A 21,011-nucleotide genomic window follows, 5' to 3' on the forward strand; every position below is an offset into this window, starting at 1 on the left:
CACCCAGAAATAGGTTGGGGGGAGGGCTAATTATAATCAATGTCATAGAGCAACATTAAAGCTGTATAGCTATATCCTTACATGAAGCATGGATGGCATGAGAAGCACAGATTGCGTCACTGAGATGTGATTAGCTGGAGGGAATAATTAGAGTTACCACTCCGAATAAAAGTTACTGAACTTCGAATATTATAGAAAGTTCGTGCTTTTTAAAAAAATATGTTGTAAAAGCCTATTCATATGCAGGGCTGTTTACAAATAAATACTTCAAGAATACGCACTTTCCACAATAATAGACACAGAGACGTCAAGGCTTGAGCTCCCTTAACCCATCCTGTAGATACTACTGGTTACATAGCATGCAATACGAGTTGATACCAATGTGGTGGAGATGTATTTCCAGACAACCGTGTCAACCACGAAGAAAAAATTCTGCAATTGCCTTTCTTTCGTGTCAACATAACGCAAAGAGACTGCTTAAGAGAACACAAGACGGACTTAAGACATGGGAAATACACTTAGTTCAAATGTAACGAAGATAAATCTCAACCTTTATGTCGAAACCCGAACTCGTGTTCACTAGTTGCAGCTTCATGTGCTATCAAAGTAAAGGTAGAGGACATACCATATTTAACACATTCTATTTTTAATTGGAAAACCCTTCATTTTACCTGTGTTTTATCACTAATCTTGAAGATACATTGCCAAATGGAAAGAAATAGGATAAAGCCTAGGATTGCATGCCATTGTGCTTACCTGCATCAACACCAGTAGTAAGAGTGGGTGGCTGTGGTGTCACAGGTGCAGGTGGTTTAGTGCAGTCTCCTCTGGTGGGCTCCTGTTCAGGTAAATTGCCCAGAATACGATTGATAGTTCGTAGCAGAGGGAATGGCTCCCTGCAGCAGAGATTGTTGAAATCATCCAGGTCGACAGTCCAAGCCATTGCTCCACCGAATCCCATTTGTTTAATGTACTTTACCTGAAATGAGTAATGATGTATGGCATTTACAAGTTATAATCGTAAACATCATCATCATCATCATCATCATCATCATCATCATCATCATCAACTTTCTAACAGGTGATAGTCCTAGAAGGACTGTTATGGTCTACAAAAGTTTTCCCGCCATCTCTTCACAGGGCGACCCAATGATCTTTTCCCTGTTGGTCTGTAGTTCAAGATCAGTCGAGGAATTCTTGTTCTAGGCATACGCTTGACATGGTGAAGCCAGTTGTCTTGATATTGATAAATATGACTTGCTAAGTAAAAGGGAACTGAATGTGTTAGATATTGCCACCGAAGTTTAAGTAAATGGGCTATTTATCATAAACTACTTAAAATCTGGAACTGAATTAAAAACTGCTGAAGAATAATTCCGAAATTTGTGTCGACTTTGTATTATTGCCATACCTCAAGGATTTTCGTAGATTTTCTTTTATAGGATTAATTGGCATGAATTACTTGAGCAGTTCTAATTAAATTCACCCCTGAAATCATATTATAGATAATTAATAATAATCACAATATTCTCACACTGATACCAGGACCATCAATGAACAAAGAATATCTACTTGAATGCACTACACTGAAGAAAGAAGCACAACAGTACAGAAATTTGAGTCCTCTTTACTGGGAGGCAAGAAGCAAAACAGGTTAAATGATCTCAAAAGGTTTCATTGGAGAACGAGAATAACATATTACCACACTGGGCGCATTACTTTTATGAAACAAAAAAAATAGAAGGAACTTTTCATTCATTGTTAGGCATAGGCGTAAGATATAAAGTTTCTTATTAACTTTAGCTTCTTCAAGTAATAATATAGGCTAATCTATATTTGCATAGAGAAAAGTACAACTTCCCTTTCACTCTATTGGTGAATTACAGTATACAATGGGTGTAGTCTTATGCCTGAAAACATGTTTTGCTTATTACAGCGCCACTCAAAAAGTGACATGGGCAAGTAATACCCAGCTTAGCAGTGATTCAGTACTGGTATGTCAGTTTTCAGCAATAAAATCTCGCAATTTATACATTACATTACAGATAGAATTTTTGACTTACATTAAGTTCTGGAAATGTCGACTGCTGTAAATATAGCACGACACTACTGTACAATCTTTTCGTAATATACATATTATAAATGAAGATTCACTATTCCAATGTGTTCCACTGTCACTAACTAAACTAAAGTGGACTAAATAAAAGTCAGCTGTATACCAATTACCTATTCTCTACCTTCAGCCTGTGTTATCTGTCCATACTACGCAACATAAATCATTCCTATGCTCGATCCAGGGGAAATGTACATACACACTATTTCCTCAGCAGTGGCTTTCTATCTATAAGAGGAAAAGGCTAATGGCATTTACCTGAGCGAAATGCTCTGTACAAAACATTTTAATTTCTAAGTATCTTTTCACCAAAGCTAAATGGGTTTATTCGTACATAATATCATGATGAACGGTTATGACGTTGTCTGAATGTAGGCTACATCTCATGAATACCTTTCAAAACATTCCCAGGGATTTAAATGTATCATATTAATATCACTGTACAAAATATTTTGTGAACTTGAAACTAATTATAATTGAAATCAACCACTAAAACCTAGACAGTATTAAATATTAAGAAAAAGACCTAAGCAGCATCAACCAGGAAGATGCAAATCAATAACGTCAATCATTGTTAGAAAACGTTTCATTCTAAGTTTCTCATGAAGTTATGATATTGAAGAGTAGTGTTACAGGTTGAAGTACTAGGTACCTGGTACTGGTAGTATATGTTACTATTCAGAGCACCTTTGCTATGGAAAGTTTAGAAAGTGTTTGTAACCTACCATATTCTCCATCAGTTCGTTAAGTATACGAGAAATTTACCATATGTCTCATAAAAATGGGACAAATCCCTTTTTTGGCTTAGGTGTCTATCATCCCTGTAATTTTTGTTGGGACGTGCAAATGTCTCGTATTTTAGTCAAACTTTATTTCGCAATGTAAAATCAATAATTTCTCTAACTGGTGTTTACTTCATTGAAATTAATGTTTTGATTTGTGTAAATGTTTGCAAATGTTTGATTTTGAACTGTTCTATGGGTAGGATACTGTTAAACAAAAAGGTTAAGTGCAAAGCATTGTCAAGTGACGTAAATAGGTATGAAGGAACATTGTTTAAAGGCAATAGTATTCCTTCTATTGTTAACTTCCGTGTTTCGATAATATTTAATACACTTTTCAGTAGGTTCCAACTTCAAAACTTCAATTTCTTTAAAAAAAAAAAGTAATAATAAAAAATAAAAATGGCTATAATAAGTGTCCCGTATTTTCATGAAAAATTTCTGGCAGGCTTAACTATACATAATACCTACTTTATGAAACAAGATGCGGAAACACTCTATGGAATGACAACAAGCAATCATAATTTTCGTTCACATGGAATATAAATTATGTTGGTTATGGAGTGCTATGTCATCCCAATGCGAAAAATTATCTTTTATAAAATGTCTAGGCGTCGTATTTCATATCTTATACCTACAGATAAATTATTTGTTCTTGAAACTGATTCTTGAGTAACCAAGTTTATGGTACCGGTACGATTTTCCTTTTTAAAGAAATAATACCAGTAACACAATATAGATTTGTGGGAATTATTTTATGAAGAGTAGTCCATGCATTTTCAAACTTCTGTTTAAATTAACATATTTTATAAAACCTAAAAGAACCTTTTTGGTGTTTCAGTTGACATGAAATAAAAGAAAGAGTGGTAATTTCATAATATTACTGTAATAGTAAGTAATATGTACAGTAAGAGATCCAATGCTTTAGTATCACATTTTTTTTAAGATGATGTGGTTCTTTCTTCTCGTTTTTAGTACTGGTACATGTATTTGGCTCAATTCCGCAAAAGAGAAAATCGTTAAAGAATTGGAATTGACTGTGTTTAATAGCTGTAAAAACAAGGATAGTTTTGTTGCGTTGAGAAGGATTATTTTATTGAGAATACATGATACATTTTACATATTTACCTTTTCTTTAACAGACTCAACATCTTCATAGCCAACCCACTGGTCTCTGGAATATGCATATGGTCCTGTGGCGCCATATTTATCACGACCAACAGTCCAACCCTGGCTACGAACTGAAACCAAGATCAAAAATAGTTTGTGACCGTAATCCTGGTTGTAGAACATGAGACACTTGTTGAAAATGTTACATTATATGAAAATTGTAGTAGTCCTATGGATGTGTAGTGTAAGTCTCGTCTAATTGCATACCAGTATCTCTGACTTTGTGGTTAGTGTAACTGTAAAATGAAGTGATGATTTTACTTAATTTAGAACTCAAAATTGGATATAATTAGGGAACTATATCATGCGATAAAATACAAAAAAAGACGAGACTTCTGTACAAATAACTTGGGAAAACGGAAGAATATTGAAGCAAATAAAATCAAAACTATTTCTTAAGTTTTCATAAAAATTTTTCATTCTTTAAACGCCTAAATTAATAAAAATTAAACATGTAGTTTAAGTAGCTTTGTTATAGACAAGAGTACATTCGATAGCCTATTATGTATCAGTACTTTCTATTATAAAGAATTTAATGTTTTCTTCAGTTTTTGAGAAAAAATTAAAATGCAAAATTCAGAGGCCCTTGCAATCATTCTTTGAAATGCTCATGAACAAGTTATTTCTTTCTTAGATCATACGAACTAATTATTAAGTCTTAGAATACAGAAAAGAATGAAACGATAAACAAATTACATATAAGTTGATTAAATTAAGAAATGTGGAAATTCTGGGACTCTGTTAATAAGAGCTCCTCCTTACTGGGACTTCACGAGGGCTGTAGGAAACTGTCATGAACCAAGTTAGATTTAACTAAAGATTGGCATAGTTACGGGAAAATGTCAGAACTATACATCATAATACATAATTTACATGACTTTGTGGTAGAAGTACAAAGAAATATTTTCACTGTTTCTATTATCTGTTGTTCGGAGGTGATGAACTATGAAATCTTGCTGATATCACTATTATAAATATTTTTGAAGCAGACGCTGTAAAAGCAAAGTACTGGTAACATATTAAAATGCATAAATGTAAAGAAGTTCTTCATTCTGGCTTCATAAATAAATGTCGCTGCTTGATTGGTTCATTTATTTACGAATAATGAATATGTACCCTAAGAGTCTGATGTAAAAGTTACCGGTATATTCTTTCAATCTTGATGTTACACTCGATACACGTGATTGACAGTATGATATTCCAATGCCTTGACCTGCATGCTCACCAGACTTGAATTTTCTCAATATTTGGAGAACAAGTTATGCTGTTAATATCACATGAAAAAGGAACACTGCGTCAAATTGAATCCTATGCACTTAGCATCACTGGATGCATGCACCATTCAAATGAAATGATCCGTATGTCCCTGAACATAGAGGAATTTATTCTTTATATAATATTCTTTATATAATAATTCTGAAAGAGGTCCAAGATAGTCGAAGTGTAAATGGTTACAGCTTGTTTCAAACCAACTTAGTTCTTATAATTTAATGGTCAGAAATAGCCTTGTACCAGTATATTAACACTTGTTATTCTGTAATTCATTCATAGTTAATAAGGATTCAAGTAGGATTTCTTTTCCTTCTCAATTAATTCATTTAAAGACGAATGTAATGTAGGTACAGTCTCTGTAATGTTATGGTTTGTATTTTATTAGCAATGGGGAAAGTCAAATCTAAACCTTCCTTAGTCAATAAATACCGGTAGTTGTATTGCAACAATTTTACTTTTAACTTAAGCAGAGCTAATGATTGTCACTAATATTATTTCCTCTTTTAAAACTGCTTCCTAAACATATGTAATGGCGGAAATAGTTTTTTTATGATACCTCTATCACAGATCTCGTAATATGCTAGCATTCCAGGCTGATGTGTGAATTCTCCAGGTGCACCTGCACCACTGGAAGCAGAGCCAGGTTCAGTATTGGTCCTGGAGGCTAGCGTGAAGCTCTGTCCATAAAATGGAATTCCAACCAACAGCTTGTGACGAGGAGCTCCCAAACTCACTAGGTACTCCATAGTGTAGTTCTATTAAAGAAAACAATTATTACTAATGTTATTATTAAACTTGTTAAAATGATATCATTAGTGATATACAAGTGTTAGAAATGTGTAGTAAGTGAAGAATTAATATTTAATTATTACCTACTAATGTTATTATTAAACTTGTTAAAATTATATTAGTGATATACAAGAGTTAGAAGTGTGTAAATGAAGAATTAATATTTAATTATTACTAATGTTATTATTAATCTTGTTAAAATGATATCATTAGTGATATATAAGTGTTAGAAGTGTGTAAATGAAGAATTAATGTTTAATTATTAGGTACTAATGTTATTATTAATCTTATTAAAATGGTATCATTAGTGATATAGAAGTGATAGAAGTGTGTAAATCAAACATGAATATTTAATTATTATTTCACACAATTAAAGTAATATGTCTCTATTTCTTTAATGTGTAATAACGTCAACGTTTAGCGAGTGTGTGTGCATGCATGCATATACATGTGGGGGTGCGTGTGTTTAAACGCTATTATATCGTTGTCCTTTAATATTAAATTAAATATTTATCAGTATAAAAAACAAATTATATTAACATTATGAAACACTCTTTCCAGAAGAACAAAATGGCTTCCAAAAGGAAAGATCATGTTGTGATGGACATTTTACACTAAAATTATTGATGGAAAAACATAAAGAATTCAATTTGGAAACACATATTGCTTCAGTTGATTTTGAAAAAAACATTCTATAGGGTGAACAGAAATAAATTGTTAAGTATTTTAGGCACAGACAACATTCCACAACTAATAACATACGGTAATTTCTGTAAAACAAATCTAATTGCAGTAAGATGTGAGACATTATCACAATGGACAGAAATTCATATAGGAGTAACACAAAGATGCGACCTTTCACCACCGAATGAAATAATTAGAGAATAGAAACAATTGCCTCATGAATGTAATATAATATACAACGCAACAGAAATTTACACTTAGATTCACTATTTTTTGCCGATGATTTAGCTTTGATGGCATCCTCAGAAGATGATTTACAATGTTCAATATATAATTTTAACAAAATTGGACTTAAAATAAGATATGAAAATCAACTTGACTTAAAATATGAGGTGAAAATCAATACCTAAAGAAAAAACAAAAATGAACTTCTGCGAAAAATACTCTAGGACTATGTATGTATGCTTGTAAAATTGCCTAGAAAAATATGTTTGAATTAAAAAATATTAGAAAGATTAAGTTCAATTACATATATTTCGAATACACATTATCCTTTTTCGATAAGACAGACATTCCAAAGAAAAAAATACACCAAAACAATGGGAATAATTAACAATATTATGAAACCTTCTATAGTACAAAGATATACTATAGAAGATCTTGGAGAGACCAGTACTTTGTTACGGTAGTGAGACATGGACTTTAAGGAAAAAAGACGAAAGCAGAATAATGGGTAATGAAATTAAATTTATGAGATGCACAACAGGATGTACCAAATGGGATCATGAACATACCGGTAATGAAGATGTAATTGAAGGAATTATAATTAGAACCTGTAAAGCATCACATACATTATCATAACAAATGGATAAAATTATCTGTATTGCATGTGTACAAATAGAATCCCAAAATCCCAAAAAAAACGTTACAATATCGTCCAAAAGAAAGGAGATGTCCAGGTTGTCCAATGAAACGTTGGATTGAAAATTCAACCGTCAAAATCATAATAGAAAGAAGTGCAAGTAAAGCCCAGATGTACAGTAAAGTATATTTTGAAGCATGCGAGACAAGATTAAACGTAACATTGTTCTCATTCTGTTGATAATAATACATTTTATTATTATTTTATTTTCGACGTGAAAGATAATTTTATCCTCGTCTTTACTGTATTCATTATTTTTAATGAGGGTATATTTATTTGTTTACCTGTTAGAAATATTTAACTAGAATATGAGATCAGAAATAATTTCTGTATTATTTCCTGTAATATTTATAACACATCAAATCAGACTGATTTTTTAAAAATAAGTTATTCTAACGATTAGACGAAAACTTCAGTTTATCTATGTACTGACACTAAATTAATAAAACGATCGCAAGTTAATGTAGTTAGTTTCAAGTTACTGAAATACAAAAACAATAAAATTAGTTCAAATAAACACATGACATCTATAATCTTTGTTGAAGACATACCGATGTACTTGAATGCAAGGAAAAGTTAGATGTACATGCTACTTCAAAGTAAATATTAATTGTGATTTATAATAAATAAACACATACCGTGTTGTACTGTGGGAATTGATCACCATTACGATAGTACAAAGGGCTGACATGACCCAAAATATTCTCCCAAGCTCCATGGTAATCATATGTCATTACAGACATAAATTCAACATAACGTCCAATCTCTGCTAAGTCATACGCCTGATCAATCACCTCCTTGTAGCCTGATAAAGCAACAGCCAACACTAATGGTGGGTTATGCCTCTGGAACTCTTTGCTTAATTCCTGCAGAAAAAATATTACTTAAGTTAGAGATAAGAAAATGAATAGACAGGTTTTGAAATAGACGATAAACATGTGATCAGAAATATAATGCATTTATTTAAGTCAAACAAAATTTGTATGTCAACAAATTTCTTTGTTTCCTTTAGCAAATTCTGCATAAAAGAGGACATTTACTATAATGACAAAAGCTAGTTTAATGATTCCTTTTAATTGGTTATTTAACGACACTGTATCAATTAGGTACTAGCTTATTTAGTGTTGACAGAATTGGTGATAGCCAAATGGTATTTGGCAAGATGAGGCCGAGGATTCGCTATAAATTACCGTACTTGACATTCATCTTTCGGTTGGAAAACCTCGGAAAAAAATCCAACCAGGTAATAAGCCCAAGCAGGAATCGAACACATGCTCGAGCGCAGCTCCAAATCAGGAGGAAAACATCCCAACTGGCTAGTTTAATCATAAATATGTACCTGTATCAGTTTGGCGAAGTTAGCTTTGTCAGAAGCAGGTCCTTTGTTACAATTCGACTGCCAACATTTGGGATAGTTCCAATCAAGATGAAGTCCCTTGAAGTTATGTCGTCGTAGATAACTAACCACATTAGCCACGAATTTTCTTCTTGCACTTCCGTCACTAACTAAACGAGAATATTTATTTCCGGTAGAATCCGTCCACCCACCAAGAGCTAACAACACCTTAACGTCAGCTCCACGTGTCCTGGGACCATGAAGGGAAGTCAAACGTTGGTAGAAGTCTAAATGAAATATAACAAAAGGATATTAGTTGTGGATATACAAGGTTTTAATTGTATAAATAGGACAAATAGTTTGCAATATACACTTAATGATGTGAAAGCAAATAGGGTTACGAAGAGCTGAGGGAATTCGGGCTGAAAGGATGCATGTTCGAACAGAAGCAGAAATAAGAGATTTAACTCTTCACTACGACTTCTAGAACAGCTTTGAGAATCATCAAATCTTCTTTCATATGACCATTTTTCTGAGAATAAATGTTGACCACATACCCCCTCGTGCCATAGTCATTTGGAAGTATGGAGCTCCAAATCTCATCTCTTCATGATCCTTACAGATCTTAAGCAGACTATTATAACATTTTAAGAGCACAGGGGAAAAACTTAATTTTCTATTTTAGATATCATGTAATAACTCAGGTTATGTAGATTTGTGTAGTTTAACTGTACAAAATAACCTCGTTAGTCCAACAAAATTTTAAGAATGCTATGTAACACAAAGACAATACAATATAACGGGTTTTGAAACTTTTAACTTGCTCTCCTGTAAAACAGTAAAATGTGACATCAGATTTTTCCACTATACTCTTATTTACTTTACTCTGATGCAAATAGCTCAGACAGCAATTTGAGTAGTATGTAACAAATATATATACTGATATATATATATATATATATATATATATATATATATATATATCGTGTATCACTGTCTGGTTCTGTAACTTAATGTAATAAAGAGAAATTTACATAACATGATCCCATATATATATATAATAAAGAGTGAGTCAGCCAGGGTTAGACCGGCATCAGCAGAAAGTCGTATGTGTGGTAATTGCTGCACCATCGCAGTGATCGCGTACGTTTCGTGTTTAGTTACGTAAACACGTTCATACAGTGAGGGTGCAGGTGTATATCGTACATTTAGAGTGCAGTAGGCCTAGTGCGTTCATTATGAAATATAGCCTGGAACAATGAGTGTTTATTTACGACAACTTTGTGAAATACGAATCTTGGAGAACAGTTGTAAAAAACTTCTGTCAGTCATTCCCTGATTCGCCAGAGCCTTCTAAAGCAATGATTACAATTTAGTGAAGAAATTTCGTACAACTGGATCAGTATTGGATAGAAACGAACATGTGTGAAGCGTGTTCTCACTGAGGAGATGTTAGATGAAATTGGCCACCAGCTAGAGAAAAGTCCTACGACATCATCCCGCTGTGTAGCTCAGCAGGTAGTGGTGTCACAGTCTTCAGTGATAAGAGATACGAAACAATTAAAATTAAAACCTTACAAAATTCGTGTAGTTCAGAGTTTAATGGAACCCGATTATCAGAGCAGACTTAGGTTTTGCATGTTGTTCCAACAGTCAGTGTATGATGGACTACTTGACTCCATCTTAATTTTTTATAGTGCCGAAGTATGGTTTCACCTCACTGGTTACGTGAACACTCAAAACACAGCGTTACTGAGATAGTGAATAATCCACACTGTTTTCATGAACAACTGCTACACAACATAAATTCGAGCCATTTTGGAGAACAAACTGTGGCGAGTTGTAGAAATGTCTTCAGGAGATGTGCAGCCTTACAGATATCACAGGAACGTCATTTCGATCATAAATTATAATTGTGAATTCGGTAAATACCTGTACTCATTACGCAATACTAACTGCAAAAGCGCGGAACGAATCCTCCGCATATGAAAGCGTCATTACGTATGAATCAGCCGCCATAAGTGTGGATAGGAGTCTAATCCTGGCTGGTTCACTCTGTATTAATTAATGCAAAATAGTGAAGACCTTCAGAGTATTCTCTTCCTTCAGAATCTGTACCTATTCCTTTCCAGTACAACAGCTCTTTTTATTAGGGTTGCGAATTCTCCCATATTACACGGATATTTCCGTATTTCATACACATTTCCTTCTGTTTCCCACATTACACATTTAAGAATATTTCATAATCGTTTAAAACTTTTTCCTATTTATTAAATTTTTTCGCTAAAATCTCCATCTTCCTCGAAAACTCAGATTCGTTCACATGAACATTTCCGGTTTTTACTTTTTTTGTTATGGCATACTTCCGTAGCCTAATTTCAGTTGGCCTACGAAAATAAGTTGCCATAGCTGCACTACTTGCCTACATCATTCTATTTTTCATGGCGTCATTCCCATGTCGTAAGGGGTACATGTGCAATGTTTAATTATTACTTTCAGTGTTTTTTATTTGGTTTATTTTACGACGCTTCATCAACTGCTATGGTTATCTAGCATCTAAGTGAGATGAAGATGATAATGCCAGCGAAATGAGTCCAGGGTCCAGCACCGAAAGTTACCCAGCATTCGCTCTTAATGGATTGAGGAAAAATCCTGGAAAAATCCTCAGGTAAATTGTTCCAACTAGGATTTGAACACAGGCCCGCTCGTTTCACAGTCAGACAAGATAACTGTTACTCCACAGCGGTGGACTATTTTTAGTGTTAATTTATTCCTTTACGAATAAGGAAAGTGATGAGTATTCTAGAATCTAATGCCCACACTGAAAGAGTGTTTCTACTTAGGAATAATAAGTGGTCAGGTGTAAGGAACAACAGTTCTGCTGAACTCCTTAACAAATTATGAAAGAGATGTTAAAGTACTGAATGAATACAAACCAAATTGTGTTTTGAGTGTTACTGTAAATAAATATTTCTGAATGTAGTTATACAGAGTGGAAGTAATATAACTCTGCAGATTTTTACAGCTTATTCCTTGGATAGAGTGCAAAAATTTGGTTTTGTAAGATCTATTAAAATTAAATCTGATGGTATAACTTGTACATGTCTTAATGTCAAGGAAATATTTAATTCTGAAAACATGTTCTTACGTTAAAATGTTAGTTTTAATAGTTGAAAGTTTAGGTAATCGTAATTAACAACTAGTTTTTGTTCCTAAACTAATTATAAGTATCTTATTAGATATTTTCCAAACAAACATTAACGAATTGTACTATCACAAATGTTATTAATCCCGATGTAGACATTTCGTTTAAGTTATACATAAATAAGACTGATCGCCTGGAAACAAGGAGACAAATATTTTATTCATTCTTTCTTCCTCTCATATAGGCTACTGGTACTAAATCAACTTAAATTAAATTAAGGCTGTGAAATATGAAATATATAATTAACTTACTGTTTTCTATATCTGCCCAGTTATCGAAGGGTTTAACAATAAGCTCTTCAGGATCTAGAGATGCGTATGCATAAATAATGTGCGTGCAAAGTCGAGTGTCTACATGTTCCGGAACAAACTTGGCATCGCCTTTCCGATAAAATGCCCAGCTGGTGAAGTAGCAAACAACCTTGTATTCTTCTTCTGAAACAAAAACAGACACTACATTCAATTTATTGCATTTAAAAATGTACTACTGTTCATGACAGCTAGTAGCATACCAATGGGCAGAGTTGAGGTCAAAGAAAAAGGAAAAAAGAAAAAGAAAGAGTTATGTTCAGTTATCTTCATCACAGGTTAAATGGCTTTTTAAAAACTTAGGATTACTGACATTCTTGGTATTCTTTCTGTTTGCTCAGTGCTAGCACTCTGGGTTTAAGTCCCAGTTAATCCACCATGAATTTATAACTTGTGTTGGGCAAGTACGTGGTCCAGGCAACAGAGGGTTTTCTCTAGCTAGTCCGTTCCCCTGTGATATTCCAACAATTCTCCATCATCATAATCATCATCATCATCATCATTCATTATAAGTGTAATGTAGTTCCACGGATCCACTCCCTGTGGTGTACTCTCCGAACTAAGTTGTCTAAGCTTCTCGCCTCTAGTGACATCTATGAGCACTCTCATAGAGTAAGGGCAAGTAATGGCAAGCTAAGGGCCCTGCCTTTGAAAAAAAAATTAGTTACCGATATTACTTTATGACTAATAAAAAAATAGTTCACATAATATATCATATCAGTATCACAGCCAGTGGTTTTAATATGTCAAATATTTATAGTTATTGTGTCAAAATAGCTTGGGGTACGAGGATTATTCGATGGCTCGGAATATTCGCGTATATACGGTATTCTTGTTTAATTATTAGCAAGCGGATATTTAAACCTTTTTCTCGTGACATAATTTTTAAAATTAGGCTACTGATACTGTAGCATACACCATGTCTAAGGATAAATAATCACGTGAGTGTTTAAACCTTTTCCTCCTGACATAATTTTTTTAAGTAGGCTACTAGTAGGCCTACTATAGCATACACCATGTCTGTAGTTTGTCTATGATGTCTAAGGATAAATAATGTAGTAGCGACAACGACACTTCAGACTGATTTCTAGTTACATTTTGAAGAATTTATATTATCCCAGCACCCTCTCTTCCTTTATTTAGTCTATCATTTTTAAAATAAATTAAGTTTTATGATAATTCTGAAAGATAAAAACCAAAATAAACTCGTGGGCACTATTAAACTGTAAAGCAAATGTAAGCTGCGTTCAAATATTCTCATACCGTCCAGGAATTGCCTGTTGATGAGTTCCACGCTGTATCTGTTGAAACCAATATTGTTTGGGTCTTCATTAACGATAGTTTCTGGATACAGAAAACTGCTGACTGCTTGGTTGAAATCCTCAACTGCTTTTGCTGCTGCACTAGGTGGTCCTGAACAACGTATTGAAGTTCCATAATAACACAATCCCATTGTAGGCTCGAAGAATTGACCCATTCCACAAGCAAATAGATATGCTGTTCCATCCTGTGTAATTAGAGACATAATATAGGTATTTTCAAATAAAGATCGCATTACTGCACTGGATTTTTCAAAATAAAATGACATAGGTCATTCATTACCTCGTTAAACGAAATGCTTGCATGTGCCGTATCATATAGTAAAAGCCTTATGGGGGATAAGTGAGTTCGCTAGCTACAAGCAGAAGTGTAGCGAGAGAGGGGAAACTTATCAGCCCATTTTCTTCTTCCCCTGATGTGCAGGTAGGTTTCACGAGATAATGAATGGCCTATAACAAGCTTATTTCAAAATTGTTCACAAATAAATATAGTAGGGCGTCTACATAGACATCCTGAAGGTCACTGAACCATTCTGCGATATTGTGATGTGCGAGAGATGCTGATTCCCACTGAAACATTCATTCATTATTTTTTACAGATTCTATCGGTACTATCAGTAACAAAACAATACATGAGTGTCAGCATCTGCTTTGTTGGCAGTTTTTTTTCGAAAGCGAAACATAGAAAGAGTCTTAGATCCCATGGAGCTCTGACATCGAAACTTTCCGAAAGGGTTATTTAGGGTGAAATGGAAAAATGCATAAGTTACCAGAATTTTTATCCGAACAATTGCAGAAATCTATACATAAAATCTCAAGTTAAATTCACCATTGCTTTACACTGTCATACCCATTTTTTGCGTTATTCACCAAAGCTTCCTCATCTAGAAGTAACACACTGAAGCTGTAGTTATTTTTATGCCGCAGTAAGCATTACCCTTTGTATACTGCATTAATGCAAGAAAAATAAACTTTAGGAGTCAAAATTATTCTCAGAGGATATTAATAATTATTTAAAATGTTGGTCTGTCCTCGAAAATAGAGGATGTTTGGTTATCCTTGGGCTCACAGTGTGCCTAAATGTGCGTAGCTTTGTTCTTACTTACTTATTTATGGCTTTCAAGAACCGCGGAGGTTCATTGCCACCCTCACATAAGCCACCCTATCCCGTGCAAGATTAATCCAGTCTCTATCGTCATATACCACCTCCCTCAAATCCATTTTATATTATCCTCCCATTTACGTCTCGGTCTCCCCAAAGGTATTTTCCCCTCCTGCCTCCCAACTATACTAAAAGCCAGGTTATGAACCGACTAAACAGGAAGTAGTTGGGATGGCGAGAGGAAAGTGTGGATTAGAGGGGTAGCCTGTGCAGTGATGACACGTTGAGTGTGGGGGGTGGAGGGGAGAATGAGAACGAAGCTTTTCATTGAACCTCGCGTGAAAATGTCGTCTGCTAACGAAAATCTGGCAACAGAATCAGGGAGACAGTGTAGCCAGTTCATTTGCAGTACCACGTGTATTACGAGTCACATTTCGTACCAGCATCATTAGCTCGCGCTTTCTTAAAAACAGTAATTTTAATTACTAATATTGTGGATAGTGTTATCGAGAACTATATACAGTAGTTATTTTAACCATATCGGTGACAAACACTGAACACGCTTTGAATCTCGCGCCACTATGTGGCAACAGAGCTCAGAAAGAGAGCAACAGAACGTTGCTTCCGGTTTAGTCGGTTCATAACCTGGCTTTTAGTATAACACTCTATATGCATTTCTGGATTCGCCCATATGTGCTATATGCCCCGCCCATCTCAAACGTCTGGATTTAATGTTCCTAATTATGTCAGGTGAAGAATACAATGCATGCAGTTTTGCGTTGTGTAACTTTCTCCATTCTTCTGTAACTTCATCCCTCTTAGCCCCAAATATTTTCCTAAGAATCTTATTCTCATACATCCTTAATCTCTGTTCCTCTCTCAAAGTGAGAGTCCAAGTTTCACAACCATACAAAACAATCGGTAATATAACTGTTTTACAAATTCTAAATTTCAGATTTTTTGACAGCAGACCAGATGACAAAAACTTCTCAACCGAATAATAACAGGCATTTCCCATATTTACTCTGCGTTTAATTTCGTCCCGAGTATCACTTATATTGTTACTGTTGCTCCAAGATATTTGAATTTTTCTACCTCTTCGAAGGATAAATTTTCAATTTTTATATTTCCATTTCGTACAATATTCTGGTCGCGATACATAATCATATACTTTGTCTTTTCGAGATTTACTTCAAAACCTATCACTTTACTTGCTTGAAGTAAAATTTCCGTGTTTTCCCTAATCATTTGTGGATTTTTTCCTAACATATTCACGTCATCCGCATAGACAAGAAGCTCGTTAGCTTTGTTCTACCTTTCAATAATAACCCATCCATGGACCAAATATGAATTTGTAACTATGTTTGTGAACAAATTGTATACTTACTTACCTAAAAATGACTTTTAAAGAACCCAGAAGTTTACTGCTGCCCTCACATGAGCCCACCATTGGTCCCTATCCTGAGCAAGATTAATCACATCCCACCTTCCTCAAATCCATTTTTATATTATCCTCTCATCTACGTATCATCCCCCCCCCCCCCAAAGATCTTTTTTCCTCAGGTTTTCCAACAAACACTCTATATGTAGTTCTGGATTCACCCAGACGTGCTATATGCCCCGCCCATCTCAAACATCTGGATTTAATGTTCCTAATTATGTCAGGTGAAGAATACAATGCGTGCAGTTCTGCGTTGTGTAACTTTCTCCATTCTCCTGTAACTTCATCCCTCTTAATCCCAAATATTTTCCTAAGCACCTTATTCTCGAATATCCTTAACATCCTCGAACAAACTGTATACATTTGATAAATAAACAGATAATTACCTGACACCAGTAATAATTTCTACAGTTGGTAGGATCTTCATATACTCCATTATTGATGCACATATCCTTAGGTATGCTATTTTCTGTTGTTGGAGTGACTGCAAGTAAATACAGAAAATATTTAATTTTACACATTAGGATCTTTTATGCAAACAAACTAAAGTGTTTGACTCTATTTGAAAACAAAATAACTAAATTTCTTTACCAATATTGACCTCTGACTTCTTCCTAGGAAGAGATCGTAATTTAAGAATATACAAAAGTATGTCTTACCTACTGTGAATCATTGCTTGTAGTAACTTCTATATAACTTACCTGCTAATGATTCTGTACTAATCTCTGCAATAGGAGCTCTGCCCTCACAACCGGCAACATGTGGCCAGTTACATAAATTCAATGAGGAGTCGTAATGAAGGCCGTCAGGACATATGTATGTGTGCTTCATCCCCCACTCGCACAGATAGTAAACTCCACAGTTAACGGGATCTCTCACATAGCCCTGTCCTGTGCAATTCGATTGGTCAGGCTCAACAGAAACTGGCGAGCCTGGTATTGGAGGGGGATTGAAGACAGGCCATACTGAAATAGGCTGCTTGTCGCCTTCAACTGCAAAACAAATAATAATTGTTATATCTCAAATTATAAAGGCCTACATAATATGTAGGCTATCCATTATTTTAATAAGTAAAACATCTATTGTTTTTGTACCGTTACATCAAATTATAAAATGTACTGAAGGAATGGAAATGGACAAACAAAAGTTACATTTAGGGGAGACCCGGGCAAAACGAATAACCCGGGCAAAGAGAATAATGCCTATTTCTTAGAAACGCCAACAGGTAGCGCTTTCTGCTATGTTGGGGAAGAATCCCTACCAGATTTTTCTGCTTGAAGTGACTTTTCGTCATTCTAGCTAGTAAGAGAAGAAGTCAGCGTGAGTTTGAAGAAAATTGACTGTTTTCTTAAAATATTTCAAGGTAAGAGAAACATATGTACAACATACAGTACTGCAGAAACTCTTTGTTATGTGATAGTAATATATAGACGATAGAATTAGTTCTAAAATGCCGTACTTACGAAGAAGATTATTGACGTTTATGTTTGTATAACCTTTAAATGAAAAGTGAAATGGCGTCTGCGGGCAAAGTGAATAGGGCAAAGTGGATAACTTATCCGCTTTGCCCTGCCACCTTTATTTGACTATATAAGTGTCAGCTGTATTTTTGTATGTATTTGTCTATTGTAATAAAGCGTGTTAGATCATTTTACATAGTGGAGGCATTAAGTCACACTAATTAAATTATAAATCAGCAACACTGATCTTAATTTTTACTTAAAAAGGTTGTAATGTGTTTTCAGATGGTTTAATTTTTCAAGAGGAAGACGGAACAAGCCAAATGGTCTGAAGAAGCCATGAAGAAAGCACTTGAAGAAATAAAATCTTCCAATCAGTGGTTCTTCTATCTGGCCATACAACCACAATGTGTTTGTTGATAAAGATTTTGCTCTAGATGAACTTACAGATCGCCCACTTGATACAGAAATCAGCGAAACTACAGCTGGCTCAGATTTAACAATTTATGTGGTGCTAGCTTCTTCAGCGGCTGAAGAAGCAGTTAATGCTCACTCAGACTCAACCACATCTGTGATGTCGGCATCTTCAGAGATTGACGAAATATTCAATACATCAATTACACTCAGATTAAAAACGTTGAAAGAGAAGTAACTTATGGGCAGGAGAAAAAGCAGAAGAAATCCAAGTCTTCAGTGCCAGTGAAACGTCGACTTGTTCAAATTTGTATTTTATACTAATCTAACATGCTGTAAATGGCTGTAATAACATTTCTTATCGTCTCATATGCCTCATTAACATCGTGTTTATGTGTTGATTTAATTTTATTATCAGTGAATAGAAATTAAATAGAAAGGTGAAAATGTTATAGGGATATTCACTTTGCCCGGGTTAATTATTTGCTTTGCCCGTGTACCCAGACAAAGCGAATAATTAACTATATTTTCTTTCTCAAATCATATCACTCTCCGTAGGTACGAGAAACGAATTGCTGTTTTGTAGATACGAGTATGTGGACAACATGTGTCACAACCAAAGTCATGAAGTTTTTATTTCGGGAGCATCAAAATATAGCCTGTGGCATTGTTTATTCTTAGCTTATCCTCTTTGCCCGGATTTCCCCTATTAAAACTCATACTCTTCTCGATTATTTTTTAATTCTTTAACTTGAAATAATATTGCTTAGCCAATAAAATATACCAAAAGGAATTCTATATATATGGTTACCGGTACTTCCAAGTCTTCTGTTATTAGATACCGATAATAAGTTAATAATAATAATAATAATACTGTAATAATAATAGTAATAATAATAATAATAATAATCAGAGCCAGGATTCTGATGACATATCCTTATTTTTTTCGTGTATCGGAGACATTGCTTGTTTGTTTATAAATCCCATTTGTGATGTCCACATTCTAAAAGTCTATAATTTATAGTTTTTTTTTTTTTTTTAATTTTCTGAGTTTAGGTCATTTTTTTCAAGTTTTGAGTCAATATTTTCTACATTAACGGGATTTCACAAACGCAATCTGCTTTCTGCATTATATTTTGTCGTATTTACAATGATCTACTGGAAGAAACGAACAGAAACATACGGTAATATACAGGTATATCACATTGTATCGAGTTTTCATCTGCTTGCTGCGAACGGAAACAAAAGAACAAAAATGACGAAAGATTATATCGGTATTTATTGGGTCTTAGGAAGTACATAATGTCTAGAGCAGCGAATTACAAGACGCAGAAGTTTAAATGTAGCCGATCTACAACGTGATTGGCTGCCGGAAATATGAGCGACGTAACTATAAAACACGAATTTTTTGGCTTTGCAACAATGAAATAATTACAGTTTATACAGTAATTTACAACAATGAGATTTATTCCTTGTTATGCGAACGTGATTATGACACCGTTTAACCTTCAGTTGCAATAAAGTTTTCAGTGAAGAAAGTTCCAGCCACAATATTTTAGTTACCAGTACTGTTAGTTTTTTCCATAAAACATTTAAATAAAATTATTCGGCTACTGTAATCTAACATTTCAAGTCCTATTTTCTTTCTTTCTTTCTTTAAAGAAGCGCCAAAGAGGAAAATGATTCTCTGAGACTGTAGATTTTAAATTAATTATTCAAGTTACCTAATTAATTCAATTAATTTTGTTCTTGTTTTCTACTTTTCTAATTGTTAAAAATTAAGTATGTACAGGTATGCTTACTAATTAAAAAATCTTTACCTTTTAACTTTTGTACAGTAGTTTAATATAAACAATAATTATTAATTAAAATAAAAAATTTCAATTTTTTAGGTAATTTTTTGTAATTATTAGGTCATTTTCATTAAATGTTAGAGTCATTTTATAGGTCATTTTTAAGAACTTTTAGGTCATCAAAGTGCGAGCCCTGATAATAATAATAATAATAATAATAATAATAATAATAATAATAATGTCCTCTGCAGTGGCTGAGTGGTCAGACCTTCAGCCTGTTATGCAGGCGGTCCAGGTTTGAGTTGTGGGCAGTCGGGATTTTCTCGAGGTTTTCCAGTTTCTCCATACTAGGCATTTATATAATTCAGTCAACATTTCTCCATTCCGTCATGATTCCATAGCATTTCTCAAATACCGTCTGGTGTGCATGGAGGGGCTGGCCTAGGTACGAGTGGGGTTGCCTGCTCGAAGCCTGGGTATGCAGTGAACCTTAAAGTAGTCAACTGGTGCGGGCTTGGGAATGCATCTAGCTTAAGGATTAGCGCAATAGATCTTGTAAGGTCGCAGTGTTGGGCTGTAGTGATACCTCCCGAAATTCCATTCCATTCCAATAATAATGATAGTAATTAATGGTAATAAAAATAAATAATAAAAATAAATAATAATAATATAATAATAATAATAATAATAATAATAATAATAATAATAATAATAATAATAATAAAATCTGTTTTACCAAGCAAAGAATTTCTGACTGTGGAGAGAAGTGGCCATTTTTCCCCATATAAACCTTCAAAGTCATCCAGATCTGTTGCCCATACCATTGCTCCACCAAGGCGATTTTTCTTGATGTAAGCCATCTGTTTTAACAAAATATGGAACATTTAATTGCACTTATTGA

The 21,011-nt window shown here is 34.1% G+C and overlaps 1 protein-coding gene across 1 annotated transcript in view; it reads right to left on the reverse strand.

The window, feature by feature from the left end:
- Cht10 (Chitinase 10) overlaps positions 1-21,011 on the reverse strand; it is a 178,385-nt gene that overhangs the window by 73,086 nt on the left and 84,288 nt on the right. The window contains exons 9-18 of the mRNA XM_069822742.1: positions 20,847-20,970; positions 17,145-17,435; positions 16,830-16,927; positions 13,845-14,088; positions 12,525-12,707; positions 9,072-9,355; positions 8,371-8,598; positions 5,894-6,092; positions 4,024-4,136; positions 757-979 (exon numbers count right to left, since the gene is read on the reverse strand). Of these exons, the coding sequence (XP_069678843.1) occupies positions 757-979; positions 4,024-4,136; positions 5,894-6,092; positions 8,371-8,598; positions 9,072-9,355; positions 12,525-12,707; positions 13,845-14,088; positions 16,830-16,927; positions 17,145-17,435; positions 20,847-20,970 (1,987 nt within the window). The remainder of the gene's footprint in view (positions 1-756; positions 980-4,023; positions 4,137-5,893; positions 6,093-8,370; positions 8,599-9,071; positions 9,356-12,524; positions 12,708-13,844; positions 14,089-16,829; positions 16,928-17,144; positions 17,436-20,846; positions 20,971-21,011) is intronic.

The sequence above is a fragment of the Periplaneta americana genome, chromosome 1 (genome assembly GCF_040183065.1).
Source record: "Periplaneta americana isolate PAMFEO1 chromosome 1, P.americana_PAMFEO1_priV1, whole genome shotgun sequence".
NCBI classification, from domain to species: domain Eukaryota; kingdom Metazoa; phylum Arthropoda; class Insecta; order Blattodea; family Blattidae; genus Periplaneta; species Periplaneta americana.